Source organism: Mustela nivalis (genome assembly GCF_964662115.1).
Source record: "Mustela nivalis genome assembly, chromosome: 11".
NCBI lineage: Eukaryota > Metazoa > Chordata > Mammalia > Carnivora > Mustelidae > Mustela > Mustela nivalis.
This window is the reverse complement of record NC_139030.1, coordinates 88,127,218-88,145,768: the sequence shown is the minus strand read 5'-3', so window position 1 is coordinate 88,145,768 and position 18,551 is coordinate 88,127,218. Positions and strand designations below refer to the sequence as shown.

At 39.4% G+C, this 18,551-nt stretch overlaps 1 protein-coding gene across 2 annotated transcripts in view; it reads left to right on the top strand.

The window, feature by feature from the left end:
- XRCC5 (X-ray repair cross complementing 5) overlaps positions 1-18,551 on the top strand; it is an 89,481-nt gene that overhangs the window by 59,932 nt on the left and 10,998 nt on the right. For both annotated transcript variants that reach the window (XR_014300209.1, XM_082689095.1), the window contains exons 17-18: positions 15,757-15,866; positions 17,563-17,659. Coding sequence is in view for 1 of the 2 variants with exons in the window: in XM_082689095.1 (XP_082545221.1) it covers positions 15,757-15,866; positions 17,563-17,659 (207 nt within the window). In the remaining variant the exon portion in view is untranslated. The remainder of the gene's footprint in view (positions 1-15,756; positions 15,867-17,562; positions 17,660-18,551) is intronic.

Sequence of the window (18,551 nt, the reverse complement as noted above, 5' to 3'; positions counted from 1 at the left end):
TGTCAGATATGTAATTTGCAAATATTTTTCGCAGCCTGTGATTTATCTTTTCAGTGGTGTCTTTTGAAGTATAAAGTTCTTAATTTTTATTTTCTTAATTAGCATTTTTTCTTTTATGGCTTATCATCTTGTAGTCTTATGTAAGAAATCTTTGTCTAGCCAAGTCACACAGATTTTCTTCTGAAAGTTTTAGGTCTATAATCCATTTTGAGTTGATTTTTATAAATGATTATGAGGGTGAGTGTCCTAGATTTATTGTTTTTCATAGGGTAACCTTAGTTGTCCCAGCATATCATTTATTGGAAAGACCATCCTTTTTTCTGTACTCTTCAATTCTCTTACACTGATCTATGTCTGTTCTTCATTGATACATTATTTTACTTACTTCAGCTTTATAGTAAGCATTGATAAACTATCATATGTCTTTCAATTTTATTTTTTCCTAAAATTGTTTTGACTAATCCAGGACCTTTGCATTTCCATGTAAATTTTAGATTCAGCTTTTCAGTTTACAGAAAAAAGCCCACTGGGTGTTAATAGGGATTGCATTGAGCATATGGAATAGTTAAAGGAGGATTTCCATCTTAACAATATTGAATTTTTAAACCCATGAACACAGGATATTTTCCCATTTATTTAGGTTTTTATTTACTTTCTCTCCATGGTGTTTTGTGGTTTTTAGTGCACAAGTCCTGCACTTCTTTTGTTAAATTTTTATGAGTATTTTATTCTTTTTAATGCTGTTGTGGTTGGACTTTTTTAAAGTTATTTTTTGGATTATTTGTTGCCAATATATAGGAATTTTGATTTTGTATATTGACCTTGTATCCTGCAATCTTATTAAACTTGTTTAATATTTCTAATTATTTTAATATACTTTGAATTTTCTAAAAGATTTTTTGTATTTATTTGGGGGTGGTGTGTGGAGAGAGAGAAAGCACAAGCAGGAGGAGTGGCACAGGGAGAGGGAGAAGCAGACTCCCTGCCAAGCAGGGAGCTCAACACAGGGCTTGATCCCAGGACTCTGGAATCATGACCTGCGCCTAAGGCAGAAACTTAACTGACTGAGCCAGCCAGGTGCCCTGTACTCTGAATTTTCTACATGCAGACGGTGCTGTCTGCAAATAAAGGCAGCTTTATTTTTTCTTTTCTAATTTGTATGCCTTAACACTCTTTTTCTTGATTGTATTGGCTGTTATATCCAACAATCACAGAATTATAGAAGTGATTATCCTTGTTCCTTGTCTTATGGGGAAAGCTTTTATCTTTACCGTTAATATGATGTTCTGGTTTTTCTCAGTCCCTTTATCATTGAAGATTTTCTTTTCTCATTCCTAGTTGGTTGAGAGTTTTTATTACAAATGCATGTGGAATTTTGTCAGATGCATTTTCTTTTTTTTTTTTTTTTTGGATGCATTTTCTATATAGAGATGATTACGTTGTGTTTGATTCTTCTATTAATAGGCTGTGTTATATTCACTGATTTGCAGTTGTTAAACCAGCCTTGCATGTGGGGATAAATTACAGTCCATCATGGTGTATAATTTTTCTTGTATGTTCCTGAATTCATTTTGCTGATACTTTGTTAGGATTGTTGTATATATGTCCATGAAAGATACTTTTCCATAGTTTTCCTTTCTTGCAACATCTTTGGCCTCAATATCAGAGGAATATAGGCCTTATAGAATGAGTTGAGAAGTATTCTTTCTTCCCCTTTAAGATTAATATTATTTCTTTTTAAAATATTTGATAGAATTTTCCAGTGAAACCTAGGCTAGCGTTCTTTGTGGGACACTTTCTAATACTTGGTTATTTTACACATTATAAGTTTGGTCAGATCTTCCATTCTGTTTAAGTCAGATGTAGTAATTTATGTCCTTACAAATATTTGTCCATTTCATTTTAATTGTTTAATTTGTTGGCCTCACATTACTCATATTATTTTTCTCTTAAGTTCTGTGGGCTGATAGTGATTTCCCTTCTTTTATTCTTGATTTAGTGTCTTGTATCTTTTCTCTTTCATGGTCAATCTGAGTAAAGGTTTATGGTTTTGCCTATTTTTTGTAGAAGATCCTAACTTCTGCTCTTACTTTTTTCCCATTATTTTGTTTTTATTTCATGGATTTCTGTTCTTGTCCTTTTTATTCCCTTCCTTCTGCTCACTTTGGATTTAATTTGATCCTCTTCTTCTAGTTTCTTAAAGTAGAAGCTTAGATTATTGATTTGAAACCTCATTTCTTTTTTAATGTAGGCGTTGAAAGCTATACATATCCCTCTAACCAGTTCTTTAGCTGCGCATCATAAATTGTGATACATCATGTTTTTATCATCATTCAGTTCAAATGCTTTCTTACTTTTGCAATACCTCTTTTACCTTGGATTATTTAGAAGAGTGTTTAATTTGCAGATACTGGAAGGTATTTCTTTCTGTTACCTGATATATCTGAAATATTTCCCACCTTTCTTTCTGTTACCGATTTTTATTTTAATTCTGTTGTAAGACATAGTTTGAATGGTTTCAACCTTTATAAATATATTGGGACTTGTTTCATGGCTTAACCTATACTTTGTTCTGACAAATGTTCCACATGCCCTTTAAAATAATGTATATTCAAAAAAAATGTATATTTTACTGTCGTTATGTCGAGGGTTCTGCAAATGTCAGGTGAGTTTAGATGATAGTTTATTCAAATCTATATTCTTGTTGATTTTCTGTCTAGTTGTTCTCCATGATGTTTTGAGTATTGAAAGTTATTCCCCTTGAGACCTTATGGACTGGTAAGACCTCTATAATTTTTACCTGACCCTAGCTAAACAAAAATCTGGAGACCCAAGTGAATTTCTGCAGAGTACCAGTGAAGAAAATATTATCAATTCAGGTAATAGAGTATATTTTAAATAAAAGTCTTCAGGTATTGGACTTTAAAAAAAAAAAAAAAAAGCTTAGATAATGTATCACAAGATTATGTTTGTGTTTCATAATCCTCTGCTTCATGAGGAATTCATTTACTTTAACAAATGACCACCTTACTCTGTACAGGAAAACTATAGATTCAGGAACTTGTTGGAGCACAGAAGATGATTAGTTGTAAGTATTGAAAAGTCAGTTTACATTTTAGTGATAACAGGTATTTTATTTTTTTAAAAAAGATTTGAGAGAGAGGGAGAGTGAGAGAGAGGAGAAAGCACTAGTCGAGGGAGGGACAGAGAAAGAGACCAAGAGAGAATCTCCAGCAGACTTCCCACTGAGCACAGAGCCCAATATTTAGTCTCATGACCCTGAGATCAGGACCTAAGAGGAAACCAAGAGTCGACTGTGCCACCCAAGTGCCCTGACAGTAGGTATTTAAGTCTCTATTTTCTTAGGTCACTGCTTACAGATTTGGAAAATTTTTACGTTCATTATTCCCTCCTTTCTATTGTTTCTTCTTTTGTGCCATTTTTCTCAAGCATGGGTTTATTTTATTTGATTCATTCTTTGTCTCATACATTGAGAAGAAAATATATGGAATAACTAAGGCTGGATTATCCTGTAATCGTCTCCATTTCTGATTACTCTTAGATGGACTGTAATGAAGCCAACGAGACTTATACATTGAAACTTTAAATGTATAGGCTGGGGGAGGTGAATATATAAACCAGAGATAAGATTTGCCTGTGGCAAATCCATATTCACATTGGTAGTCTTTCCTGAGGACAGTGGGTAAAGTTAAGTAATTTGAAGGTCCTTTTTAATATAGTCCTTTAGGTGTATGAGTAATAAACAGAAAGAATGAGGAAAGTAGATGGTGCAAAAAAATTAAAAAAGAAATAAAAGGATCATGAAATAGAAGTATTCTGATTTTCATCATCAGTAAATGCCAACCCATGAAAAATGTCTATCCGTTTAAGACTCACTAGAAATAGAAACAGTTGATTATTGCTCCTTAGACTTCTCCTCAATAAAAAAATAAATACATGCTCATTGAAAAAAATCAAATAGTAATAGAATAGTGTGTAAAAGTTAAGAAAAGGAAGTCTCCTCCTCCATTGTCCCCTTCTCTTCCAGTCCCTCCAGCAGCTCGTATTCGGTCTTGCTTTCTTACTCTCTGCCGTTAGGAGTAAGCCTGTTAATCCCTGGCAATGCTCTGTGTTGTAGTCAAGATGGTTAATATTTTAGGGTGTGCTAAATTGGGGTTATAGCCATAGACAGTACATTTTGTAAAACACCCCCCCCCAGTACACCCCAAATCCCAGTGATCTCAAGCAACATGATCTAAGAGAAGAAAAAAGAGCTTCCAGCAAAATGGGATGGAGCTGAGTAATAGTAGGTGACGACAACAAAGATGCCTGTGTGCGCGTAGTCAGGGCAGTGCTGGAAATGGTATCTTTAGGGCACCTGAATGGCTCAGTTGGTTAAGCATCTGACTCTTGATCTTGGCTGAGGTTATGATCTTGGGGTTGTGAGCTCGAGCCTTGTGTCGGACTCCACGCTGGGTGTGAAGCCTGCTTAAGATTCTCCTTCTCCCTCTTCCTCTTTCTCCCCCCCTATTTAAAAAAAGTGGTTTCTTCTCCACACAGGCCTGCACACTCTCTTACACAGCCTATTACTCTTTTTCTGTGTACTCCCCTTCCATAGAGCTTTCTTTTCACCATCTCCATCTCTGTAAAATTAAAGTGAAGGGTGGTGATAAAAAAAAAAAAAAAAAAGTTCTAGACTGTCCATTCCCCTTAGTGGTGACCAGTTGTAAAAATGCAGTGTGGGGGTTTAAACTGAAGGCATTCAGAAAGACATCTTCATTTTGTAGAGGTTTTGCAGGAGTAAACCAGTGAGGCTTAGGCAGTTCATTCATCCATTTAGCAAGTGACCAGCATCCTACTATGTGCTAGTCACTGCAGCGAAACACAGACAGTAAATAAATAAGAAAATAAATGTCAAATGGTGGCAAGGACTTGTGTTTGTTTCCAAGGGCTTTGTAACAAAAAACCACTCTGGCTTAAAACTAGAGTTTATTTTCTCACAGTTCTGGAGTTTAGAATTCCAAAGTGGAGATGTCAAGAAGGTTGGTTCCTTCTGAGGACTCTGAGGGGAATCTGTTCCGTGCCCCTCTCCTAGCTCGTGGTGACAGCTGACAGCTCTTTGTGTTCCTTAGTTTGTAGACACGCCACTCCAGTCTCTGGCTCCTCCTCACAGGGAGCTCTCTCACTGTGTGTGTCCAAAATTCCCTCCTTTTTTTTTTTTTTAAGATTTTATTTACTTATTTGAGGGAGAGAGAGTGGTTGAGAGAGAGAGCATGAAGGAGGGAAGTGCAGGAGAGGGAGAAGCAGACTCGCCATGGAGCAGGGAGCCCACTGCAGGGCTCATTCCCAGGACTCCCTCAGGATCATAACCTGAGACAAAGGTAGGTGCTTAATTGACTGAGCCACCCAGGTGCTCTTAAATTTTCCTTCCCCCTTCTTACAAGGACACCAGTCATGATTAGATTGGGGCCCATTCTTATGATCTTGTCTTAATTTGATTACATCTGCAAGAACCCTATTTCCAAATAAGGGCATATTTTGAGGTTTCAGAAAGGACATGAATTTTCAGAGAATGGTATTCAACTTAACAACAGCACTACAGAAGAAATTAAAACAGGATAGTGGGATATTTTTGAGTGCTGCGGTGAGATGGGCTTATGATTTTATAGAGGATCAAGGAAGGCTTCCTTTTGGGGTGTCATTTGAATAGAAAATTAAGGAAGGTGGAGGAGAGAACCTAGTGGGTATCCCTGGGGAGAACTCTTCAGACAGAGGGAGCAGTATGTTCTCCTGAAGCAGTGTGTTTAGCTGCTTTTAGGAGCATCAGGGGGACCAGGGTAGCTGAAGTAAAGTAGATGAGATCAGGGTGGGAGGGGGGAGTGGTATCTTGGTTACATATCACAATAGGGCCTCCTAGACCTCTTGCTTTTACTCTGAGTGAAATGGGAAACCACTGAAGAATTCCAGGTAAAGGTTGGTCTGATTGACTTTATGTTTTAAAAGTGCCCTGGCTGCCATGTTGAGAATGGGCAAGGTGAAAGTAGACAGATGAGTTAGAAGGCTACCATAGTAATACAAGTGAGAAAGTGAGAAGAAGTCAGATTTTTGATACGCTTTAAAAGTAGAATTGGTAGGTTTTGCTATTTGAATGTAGGATGTGAGAGAAAGAAACAAGCCAGGGATGACTTCCAAGTTTTTTGGCCTGAGCAACTGGAAGGAATTGCTTTTTGCTGAGAAGGGGGAGACATGCTAAGTGGGTTATGCAGATCTGGACTTCAGGAAAGAGGTCTGGGTTCTAAATATAAATCTGGAAGAAGTCACCTAGAGGTGTTCTCTGAAGGTACGAGACTGAATGAGATCTTTGAGAAGGGAAGAGGTATGGTGTCTGGGGCACCAGTGGAAGGGGTCACTTCGAGGCACAGATAGTTCATCCACGGCAGTGGGACACAAGGCAGTGTGGGTATAGATGCAGGTGCGTGACCAGTCTGAGGAAGAATTCAGAGACCAGTCTGGCATAACCTGAGCTATGAGAGGCTGGACAGGAGAGAGCCCAAAGAAAAGTATCCCAGGTGATGGCAGCCTAAGGGTGTCCTGGTCCTCAACGTGCTAACAGGATTTTCCCCAGAAGTAAGGGTTTTCTGTTACTGCTGCTGAGGTGACCGTTGAGCATTTCTGGCCACTTTGTAGCCCTGTGTAATTCTTTCCTAATTTCTGTCACATTCTGGGTCTGTCTCTTCCTTTCCATCCTAACTACCTGTATCCTAATTCAAGCTTTCATTACTTCACCATTGGATAGTTATAGCATCCTATATTAATTATCCTCAATGTTGTTCTTGTTCAGCTCATCCCATATGTTGGTACAGATTTAGCTATCCCCCCCTTTTTGTTTTAATTTTATTTTTAAGTAATCTCTACACCCAACGAACTTAAACCCTGAGATCGAGACTTGCATGCTCCACTGACTGAGCCAGCAAGGATCCCCCAGGCTTAGCTTCTTACAGTCCAGAGTTGATTAAGGGTCAGCCCTTTTTAGTCACTCACCATGTCTTTGAAATTAGTCCCTCATTTCAAGGCTTTCCACAACCTGGTTCCTTTCTGCCATTGCAGGCCCCCTTTGTGAACTCTGTACTCAGACCAAACAGTATTCCCGCTCATACCCTTGTGACACTGGCTTTCTTACCTCTTTATATTTGCTCATGATATTCCTTCCACAACGAATGCCCATTCTTTTTTCTCACCCTCAAATCCCAGTCTAAGGAGATGCTTGTGATTTAAGAGCTAGTGTATCCTGGGATACCTGTGCCCAGTAATGGTTTTATTGTAATGTGATACATTATCAGAGATGCTGGTGGTCTGCCATCGGTGGGACTGATAACCTCCATCTGCTTTAATGTTCTCTGTATACTGCTAAGTAATTTTTTTGGTTGTTTCTATTATTGATTTTAACAAAGCAGTGCTTGGGACTGATAGTAATTACAGCGGAATTAATTCTTAGTTTCTTTGGATCAATTCATAAATCTTAGCCCCACTGAAGGAGAAGTGGTAGAAGAATCATATCTCAATATTTTGAGCTCTAAAATATACAACTTACTTCCCAAAAATCGAAAAAGTGGGGGATAAATGAAAGAAAGAAAAAGGATCTGAAGGAAGGATGCCATATAACCACAGGGCATCATTATTTATCAGTTCCTGGGAAGATTTACCACATGACACATAGTTGTTCTAAATTTTCTGGTACTTGATATGTCCTTTTAAGAGTGACTCAGATTCTTATGGCATCATAAGACACTGTGCCACCCATCCCACCATCGTCCACAAAAGCACATTCAAGCAGTGGCCACCAACCTCTCTCTTCCTTTCTGTGGAGTCTGAGTCACCACTCACTGTATCTCTTCAGCTGATACATGAATTTCAGTCCTATTCAATTACCAACTTTTAATTGGATCCCATCGCCAGATTGGTCTCCTGTTCCAGAGTGTTTCCTCTTGGCTGCACTGTTACTATGGCTACTTGGTTCCTTCTACTTACTTCCTGCATTAGGTGGATGACATCCACTCTGGTATGAAGCTAGACAGATACTGTAAAATTGCTATAGTACCAAACACCATCGTCTTGCATTCTGCCTCCCTCCTACTGCCCATCTGGAATAGGATCAAGTCCACATGGTAAGGTTATTAATTCTTCTATATCACTTTTATTTTAGGAAGCTTCACCAAGTTTTAGAGTTAGAAAATTATGGAGACCCTCTTTCTCTACTCCTAGCCCCACACCTAACACATACCTCCAGACATATGGCATATATATTACATAAAGGAGCCAAAGAAGTCACTTCATTAGATGAAAGTCTTCCTTTAGCTTCTTTCTTATGTTAGCATCGTGTCCCAATTTTGGACTTTAAATGCACTCCATTTTGGAATTGGGGAAATTAGTTACACTTAAAGACCAAAATATGTCCTTTTTTTTTCTTTTAAGCAAACTGCTGTATGCCCTGTAAATCTGTAAATATGCATTATAACCTTCAGGTTTTGTGGGACATGTTCAGTGGGTCTTCAGTGGTTAAATTGAATGTTGTTAATAAAAAACAAAAAGACCATAGAATGCCATGGAACCCACCCTTTGACCAGGAAACTTAAAATTTTGTAGACCTGAGTTATCTCATCAAGTTATTTAAGATGAGAGCTGTTATTCATCCAGAATGAAGATTTGTTGTAATGTTCTCTTACATAAAGTGACCTTACTACTAGTGGGTTTTCTGGATGCCATTTTTCTAGTTTCTCATTAGCTTGCACTATCACCTTTTTTCTAGAGTGAGCTAAGACCAAGAGACCTTTCTGTGGCTATAAAGTAGGACTCACAGTTAGCTCAAGTAAAAACAAAAATAAAACCTGAAAGATTTCAGTCTGCAGGAATGGATTCTGACAATAAAGACTTTGCATTTACTCTTCTTCTTGTGCCTGGGGTTTTAATTTAACACATCAATGAAAAGGCAACATTTAAAAGGGGGGGAACACCCAGCAGGACTTACTTTTATTAGTGCAATTTGTAAGAAATTACTGCATTTAATGAGAAAATCGTTAAGCATGAAAAAATGGGCTGTGACTGAAATTGTGGAGCTTAAATGGTGAGATTTTAATTGGTTTTTTTAGTTATTGGTAAGAAAATAATAATAATAATAAAAAGCCAGCCAAGGTTGTATGTATGTTGTTGAGGTGGTCAGCATTTTATATCCTTCATTTGATTTCCTGTGCCACTGGTCACCTGTGATACTGTGGCTGTGGTGGTCTCTGTGTCAGGGCCGTGGACTGTTTCTGCTCTCAGAAGGGAGGCAGGCAGCTCTTTCTGCTCAATGGAGAATTCTGGGGCAAATCATCTTGCACAATAGTTTCTAAAAGGGGGAAGATCAGGGTAGAGGCAAAGAGCAGGACAGAGCTGTGTCCGCTTCACAGTCCAGCTTCTTCAAAGTAATATGTTTGCACATCATTTACGTGAAGCTTATCCTTTTTTCCTAATTCACAGTTTCTTTTGGTGCCACCCGGTGATTTCTTTTTCCCTCAACAAAATATATTTCATTAAAGACCACAAAACTAAAATAAAATGAGGAATACCAGATTCGCCAGACCGAGAACCACAAGCATTGGGGGCAGATTTTGCCTGGGGTCTTATATCCATCCTTTTTTGGAAATAGAAGTAGAAAGGACATTTAAGAAATAAGTCAGCATATATTTTGTCATGGAAAGGAAAATATTTGGGGTAAGTTTTTGTACTTCAGTTTTCAGAAGATGCTTTGACTTCTATGAAAGGAGAGAAGCACCATGGAAAGGGTTCAGTCACTTCCCGCTCCTCTGGTTTGTCATCGCTGTCCACACAGTTGTGTGGCCACTGTGCACTGGGTTTCACAGGGTTAAACCTGAAGGAAAGGGAGGTATCTGTAGCTCTAAAGATGTTTCAAGTAGACATGAAAATCTCTCTCTCTCTCTCTCTCTCTTTTAATGTAATTTTGGTTTTGTGGAAGTATACTTTAAATATATATTTTTAAAAATTTTATTTACTTGAGAGAGAGCATGCGGGAGAAGGGGCATGAGCAAGGGGAGGAGGGTGGAGGGAGAGGGAGAAGCAGACTCCCTGCTGAGTAGGGAGCCCAATGCAGGACTTGATCCCAGGACCCTGGGACCATGACCTGAGCGGAGGCAGATGCTTAACTGACTAAGCCACCACCCAGGTACCTCCTGTGTGTGTGTGTGTGTGTGTGTGTGTGTATACACACACACACATATGTATCAAATTTTATTTATACACACACACATATGTGTGTGTGTATAAATAAAATTTGATATATATTGTGTATATCTATTTATATATATATATTTACAATATATATACAAAATTGGCTGAGAAAAGCTTTAAGTAAATGCTTATGAACCTTTTTGGTAACTTTCTATTGAATTTCATTGTATCCTCTCATTAGAAAGAAGAAAAAACCCTCACATTTTATCTTCCTTTATTATTTAAGGAATTCTTTGTTAATTTTGTATCTCCAGGATCTATCCAGTGCATAAAATGGGGCATCCATCCACCTCTATGGCTTCATCGTAACACTGTGTGGAATGGCCCCTGGATCCATTCCTCACCCTTCCCCTGTGTGCACCAGATCTGGGGGGGGGGGGGGGGTGGGGACGGGCCAGAGCTACCCCTGCAGGTTGTATTTCCCAGCCTCCCATGACTACTGGCTTCCTACAGGGTTCAGCCCCTAGGAGACCTTGGTGGGAAATTGGTAGGAGGGAAGGAGGGAGGGAAAAGCTGGGGTGTTTCTTCCTCCCTGTCTGTGTTAGGCAGCATCTCCAGTCCTCCATGGCTTCGGCTCCCCTTGGACAGACCCATGAGTGAGCTCTAGCTGTTGCACTTCCCTCTGCTCTTTTCTCCCCACACCCTGCACTGCCCAGGGGTGCTAAGGGCTTCTTGCTGTTCTGATCTCTGGATGACAGAACCGTTCTCAGTTGGCTTTTATAGCCCTTCATCACCTGTTTAACAGTTGTGCACATTACACTTCCTTTGTTAAATACTCAGAGTGATTTCTGTTCTTCTCGTTGGACCCTGACTGATAGAAACACAGCCTCTACCAACAATGACCAGTTTATATCCTGTAGTAAAGAGCCATAAGCCTGTTGGCAATCCATTTTTGTTCTGGTTGCCTGTATTAAAACACAGACTCATTTTCTTATCACGCACGTGTTTCTTACACATTACTGGCTTAAAATGGTCATTGTATTTATATGTGCATTTACTACTGGACTACTTGCTTTGAGTTTTGTTTGCCAATAGGTATTATTATTATTTTATTCTCTTAATTACAGACCTGACTGTATACTTATTTAAGTGCTTAATTTATATCATCATTTTTTAAGTTTGTTTTGTGAAGATTCCACTGCCATTGCATAAATCTGTTCTTAACATTTACAAATAATTTAACTGCCGACTTCTGTAAAGTGTGTACCCTTTCAATAAGTACATTTCACAGGAGGCATTGAGATAGTGAGAAGGATTAAATTGGGAAATGTCCTGAATGATGTCTGAGTTGAGCAAAATCATTTGAGATGACTTTATAGCCCTTTATAAATAATGTGTGACAGATGAGCGAACCCACTGCTGTTTTGGCTCTGTCCGATGGAGGGGAAAGAACCCATAATAAATGACTTCCTTTCATTCTGTTAGAAACTTCTTTGCAGAGAACAGTGGTAGTAAGCAAATGTCAAGTTGGAAACTGACAAGCACATGGCCTGGGGTATTTGGGCCCCTGTGACTGTACATTAAGAAGAGAGGTGATTCATTTTGGGGGATTTTCGGTGGTGGTGAATATTGTCTCTAGAGGGGGAGAGCATACATTTCAGATTAAACAAACAAACAAAAAACCTGCCATTTTCCCTTTACATAACAGTTTTGTATCTGGGTTGCATTTTTTAATGTTAACACTAAAGTATTACTGAGACTAATTTTGTGTTATCCACAATCTATACATATGTGAGATGCTGGGCTAATATATAATGCCCATATTTAAAATCTCAAAATTTAGGCCATTTTGATTTTGAAGACTCCTTGAAATAAATGACAGCCCTTGCCTAAGATGGATGGCCGTTTCAATGGCCATCTTTTATATTAGCTACTAATGAGTATTATTGAGCCTCTGACTAATTCTGAAAAGCATTTTGGTGAATTATAATTGGGGCTGTGATTTACTGAGTATGAAGACTGACAGGCCATGCCATACCCTGTAATTGATGTAGGAGCAGAGACAAGCACCGTGATGATCAGCATTTCCCTGTTGTGGGGCAAGCAGGACAGGGGCTTCAAAAGCGTCCTCTAGCCAAAGTAGAATATTATTTTGTCTGCCATTTATGGATTGCTTTTATTAAAAATGGCAGGAAAACATGAAGTGCCACCAAACTTCAGAAGGGAAGTCTCATCCACATATTTTATTCAGGATATTCAGGATATTAAAGCATCTTCCATCACGGATATTTGCTGGTGTTAAATGGTTCATGATAGTCAGTGAACCACAAAATAGCTGGATATACTGACAGAATTCAGAATCATGGGCCAGAGGCACAGGCCATGTAACCGATGATTCCTGGAAGGGCGAAATCTGGTCCTTTGTATTCTTTGGATTTATTGCAATTTGGATATACTTCTCTCTCTGTGTTCCTGAACTTCTGGAGGAAAAGACAGATAGTCTAACATATAAATCAGAAAACTCAATCCAGGTAGGCCCACAAATACATAAGAACTTCATTCTTAAATAGAAAGTAGATCTTCAGACTCCTACTTCCTTTTCCTTATATCCCTTAACTGTGTCATTACTGCATGTGGATTATTAACTTTTGCTTTATTTTAGTCTCCTGAATACTTTTCTCTGTAAGATGGCAAAGTGTGTGTGTGTGTGTGTGTGTGTGTGTGTGTGTGTGTGTTCCATCACATGTCAAGATAAAATGGGCCAAGGAACTGGTTTTTAGTTTTTTTTTTCCCCAAAGCAGCTAAGTCCCTATTTAATTGATACATGGACTTCCTAAGCTTCAGTACCTAATCCCTTGTGCTTTTTATACTCTTTTTCTTACAGTCTTTATGTCATAGTGTTTGGACACAACACATAGCTCTTTCATCTCTTGGCATCCGTGGCACTATACCCTCCTGGTTTTTGCCTGTCTTCCTTACCACGTCTTCTTAGCAACTTTGTCAGCTCCCTTTCCTCTCTACGAGCTCTAAATGTTGCAGTTCCCTAAAAGCTTGGTCTTCAGCCCTTCTCCCCTGCAGTTGCTCTAGAGCCAAGCTCCATCCTGCGTTAGGACCCTCACACAGACTGTTGTCCTCTTGAGCCACCTGCCCTCCAACCTTCCCCTAGCTGATTCTTCCTCCTCCTTCCCCTCCTGTGCTGGACTCCATGTGCTGGACCGTTTGCTTCTCTTCAGACACACCCTGTGCTTTCCCACATCTCTTCTTCATACTTCCGCTCATTCTGTTTTCTGCTCTGTGATGGCCAACTCCATTTTTCATTGCTCAGTGAAAAAGCCATGTTAATTCATGAAAATATCTTATAATTGGTCACCAGAGATTTTAAAAAATTCACATCAGCTGACATATTTCTGTATCAGTCATAGTCCTTTTCACATTTACCTCCTATTATTATTTTTGTATATGTCTTATATCTTCTTGTAGACTATCAGCTCTTCAAAGCAAGGACTTCAACCTCATGTCTTCCACAGAACATACTCCAGGGTCTTCCCTGTAACAGTCACACAGTAAATATGTACTAGGTCGAAGTAATGAAAATGCTCACTGCATAAAGAGAAACATTTACATTGTAGCTCACTAAGGTCCCTCCCTCTCATTTCAAAAGAAATGAGGAGCTGAGTCTCTAGGATTACTACCCATGGCTGATGAGTGCTGTTATTGATGGCGAGTTTGGTAGCTCTGAGTATCTTTATGTCCAGCTCATCAGAGCAAGTGGGCTGCTGTAAGTGGTGGAGAGCACCGTCAAACCCTTCTGTCACCTCACCTCTCCAAGCTGAAAACAGAGAGAGCTTCTCTTGCTTTGAGCTTTTTGTTGGTTTTCCGCTTTGCCTACTAATCAGGGCTTTGTTATTTACCTTTTTTTAAAAGACTCATCCAGACATCCTTTCTCTCCTTGGTACTGTTGGGTATTAATTCACCACTGCAGGATACATTGGTAAAGATTTCAGAAATTGCAGGGAAGTGTTTCTTTAATCCCTCAAATTTGCTAAGTACTTTATTATAATGGAGATCATAATCTCTTAGTTGGTGGCAGAGATGCAATAGTTACTGGGGATATTTTTCTCTCGCTGCAGAATGATTATATTAAGAAATTCTTGGTCCGTTTCCCCCCCACCCCAAGATTTTATTCAGTTAGCATGCAAGTGGGGGGAAGGGCAGAAGGAGAGAGAGAATCCCAAGCAGTCTCCCCGCCGTGGAGCCCGACACAGGGCTCAGTCTCATAACCCTGAGACTCTGGCCTGAGTTGAAATCAAGACTGCGTGCTCAACTGACTGAGCCACCCAGGTGCCCCACTTTGCCCAGTTTTTTAATCCTTTCCATAGACTATAGGATCCTTAGGAAGTAAATTGATGGCACTGAGTTTCCTGTTTTTCATAAGGCATCGAACAGTGCTCAGGTCACTGTGATTCACTTAGTGGCCTCGAGCCTTTATAGGCGAGCCTTGAAAGTAGTTTCATTAGTATTGTGCATGTACCTGTTCACAATTACTATGATGCTCAGATGAGGCTGTGACTGTGGCCTCACCTTGACCATTCAGCATAAATTGCCCGCCCAGCCAGCAAATAAGTGGTTTCAGGGCATAACTGAGAGTGAGCCTTTATGCCCTGAATCTGTACATCTCCTTGGTTTGTTCTATACCAGTCGTCAAGGGTCAGTTTCAATCTGCTCAGTGATTTATATTCCCTAATGACTTTGTTTCTATTTTCCTCTACTTTTTTTTACACTGAAAAATACTTTGTGGGACAGCCTCAAGTTGCAACCTATCTTAGAAACAATAACATTATTAATGTTTTTGTAGAATTTATGACATTGCTTGCTGACAGTTATTGTTTATTAAGTATTCATGGCTTGTAGAGTACTGAGCAACAGAGAGAGTGTTCAGGTTCAAGGGCAGAAGATATGTAGCAATGATTCCTCGTACTAAAGGGATATTACTAAATTAAGATGAGGGCTGGTCTTTTCTAATTTGACCTCTGATTGATAGAAGATGGCATATCCCTGGCTCATTACTCTTCTCTGTCTGGCACTGTTTGACATTTATCATGAGTGGGATTAGGGGAGAGACTAGAGGATCTGTTTTCCGTGACAGTATTAGGAAAGACAGTTTGGAATTATGCAATTGTCCCCTAAATTCTGGGGGAAGGGGAATAAAAACCACAATTAAAAAAAAAAAAACCATTTAGTGTTAGTCCCAAAATGAACATTTAGCTATAATTCTAAGCATTGTAGAAATTACATTTTATTTCTTGACAGATACCAGTAAGTATTACCCAAACTTGTCAAATACATACTTTGGGAATCAGCATTTTGCATCTCACCTGCCCTTCCCATCCACCCCCTCTCAAAGAATAGCTTTTGTGCCTACTGACCATGAAGCTCGTGAACCCTAGTATGTACTTACAGGCACACAAAACATATATTCTCTCTAACCACCATCACTCAAAATGAGGAAAGTAAATTTGTTGTCTTTTCTAGCAAGTCACCAACTAATAAATCGCATTGAGCAGTTTCTGGAAACTAATGAAACACCGTATTTTATGAAGAGCATGGACTGCATTACAGTCTTCCGGGAAGAAGCCATTCAGGTAACGCTAGCTATCCTTGCTTGCCTTCCTCTTCCTAAACGGTTAGCCATCATCTCACGGAAGACATACGGCAGCCCACTAGTAAGCACAGGCTTTGCAGATCATTGTTCTCACCGTGAATAGCCGTGTTGGCCAAGAGATGCCGAAATGACTAAGTCTTTTTACTATCACTGTCATTTCTGAGGGGGTATAAAGATGGGTGGGTTGAGTGGGTTGCTTCATCCCTGGGAGTCCACTTTTTATGACATTAGAGCCAAGGCTGCATGATTCCTACTTGGGGAACCAGGGAGATTTCCATTGTCGTCTCCGATGACCCACGCATTAAAGGACTGGCTAACTACTTTAAAGAAATTGATGGAAAATATATATTGGTATAACTATTGAGAAGGATATTATGAAGATGGGAGTAGGGATCTGGAGTGCCAGGAAAAATCAAGAATGCTGAAAATTAATTACTCAGAACCACACCCTACTTTTGATGTGGGCTTTTTGTTTGTTTTATTAGGGATTTTGAGAAAACACTGTGAAAATCTTCCAAATTATTTATAGGCTTGTATATGTAAGCTCTAGGCAAGAGTGAACAAGTTTAAATTAGAAAGTATATTTTTAAAGTAGGCGCAGTTGTAGTGTGTGTTCTCATGTGGGTGCTTAGTAAGTATTGGCTGGGTGAGTGAACAAATTAATTCTTGAGTTGTTTAGGTTCTTACAAAGAATGATAAGAAAATGAGAAAACTGTTAAAATTAGAAGATACAGAAGTAGATGATCCAGATGCCCTACAGATAAAGAAGAATATGGGCCAAATTAAGTCAGTAAAAGCCTAAGGATCCTGCAGGTGAAGAAGGATCTGGCAAGTTGGGAAAAGGTGGTGAAAATGTATTGCTTTTTCCGCACTGCCCCCATTAGACGGGGCACCCAGTAACACTTTTGTGCCCTGTTGTCGCCAGCTGAAATTACCAGGTCACTGGATTTCTTAAAAAATAAAAATTTTTAAAAAACAAGAGAAGAGCATCAAAAGAGACTCTGGAGACATATCAGCCACTCTTAATGTAGAGAACTTTTTATGCTGCAAACCTGTACAACACACACACACACACACACACAAAACAGAGAAAAGGGTTTTATCATTGGGAAAAGTGAATAGTGACTGGTCATTTACTCCTGTTAAGGAATTTTTAGTAGTTTTTGGTACTTTTTAAAAAGTCCCTCTCTGTATTTTAGAAGCTGCATACCAACATATTTACAGATGACATAATATGCTCCCCATTTGCTTCCAAACAATCCCAAGGTTGTGGGGGAAGGTCGGTGTATGGGAAGGCAAGATTGGCTGATTTGACAGTTGTTGAAGCTGGATGTTGGGTATATTGAGAATTCAGGAAACTCTTCTATTTTTGTTTGACTTTGTCCATATTGAAAGTTAAAAAGCACAGCACTGGGCACCCCCCCACCCCGAAAAAAAAAAACGGTGCAGCTCTGAGCAGCTGTGTGCCTTCCACAGATGGAGGGATTTCTGGTTCGCCGCAAACCTAGCTGAAATTTGGAATGCCAGACCAGATCTCCCATTTACCAAAGAAGGACATGATATATTTTTCTTAGAAATAACGGTGGATTTGGGATACGTAGCACTTTGTCCTGGGAGTGACTTGTTTCTGTATTTGCTCTGACCTGATGCCCTTCTGCCCCCACACGCCACCCCAGTTTTCAGAGGAGCAGCGCTTTAACGATTTCCTGAGAGCACTTCGAGAGAAAGTGGAAATGAAACAGTTAAATCATTTCTGGGAAATTGTCGTTCAGGGTAAGGTGTCTTTTATCATTTTCTCCAAATATTTATGCTGTTTTTTTCTAAATCGAAACATAAATTATATTGTATGGTGTGTTACGTGGCAACCTGGTGACTTTCCCTGTGGATTTGGGAAAATGCTTGGGATCCAGTGAATGAAAATAACAAGGCTTAGAAGCAAGCTTAATGAACATAAATAAAAAGTGATAAATAGTGAACATGTAGATCCTATCTTAAACTTTGTGCAGCATGACCCATTTCCAAGATGGTACCTTTTCTGTTAGTTGGAAGAACCCGCGTGGGCAAACATTGCCCCCTTTCTCAGATTCTTAGACCCTTCCATCCTGCCGGACCCACAGCACTAACACTGACCTCACCCACATTTTGCCCTTCTACCACCTTTCGTGAGCGTATTCTTGGGCTTTCCATATCAGCAGACGAGCATCTTCGTGCACCAAAGCCATTCCCTTACTTATTCACAGAAACCAGTGCAAACTTAACCTAGAAAGAGGGCAACACATACTCTTTCAGTGTTAGGCTTGATGTTGGATTTCCTTCATGCCTTGTGCCCGGTTTTTTTCACCTGACTTGATTTTCTTTCAGAACCAAGTATAAGATACTACCTATTAAAAATACCTCCTATGAAAACAATGATGTTGAAGATTATGAAACTTTTCACTTGAAGTAGGACCCTCAGATTAGTTTGAACCTGTATTTCTGGGCAAACTCTGTAAAAAGGAGTTGCATATCTGTCTATCCAGCTTCTAAGGGGCAGCGTTTCATCACTCAGGCAACTATTTCCCTGACAGTTAATTTTTCAGCCCTTTAACTTCTACACTGGGGAGCAAAAGCAATTAGAATAGGTGGTGAATGGGACTTACTCAAATCACTCTGGTGTCTCTGCTGC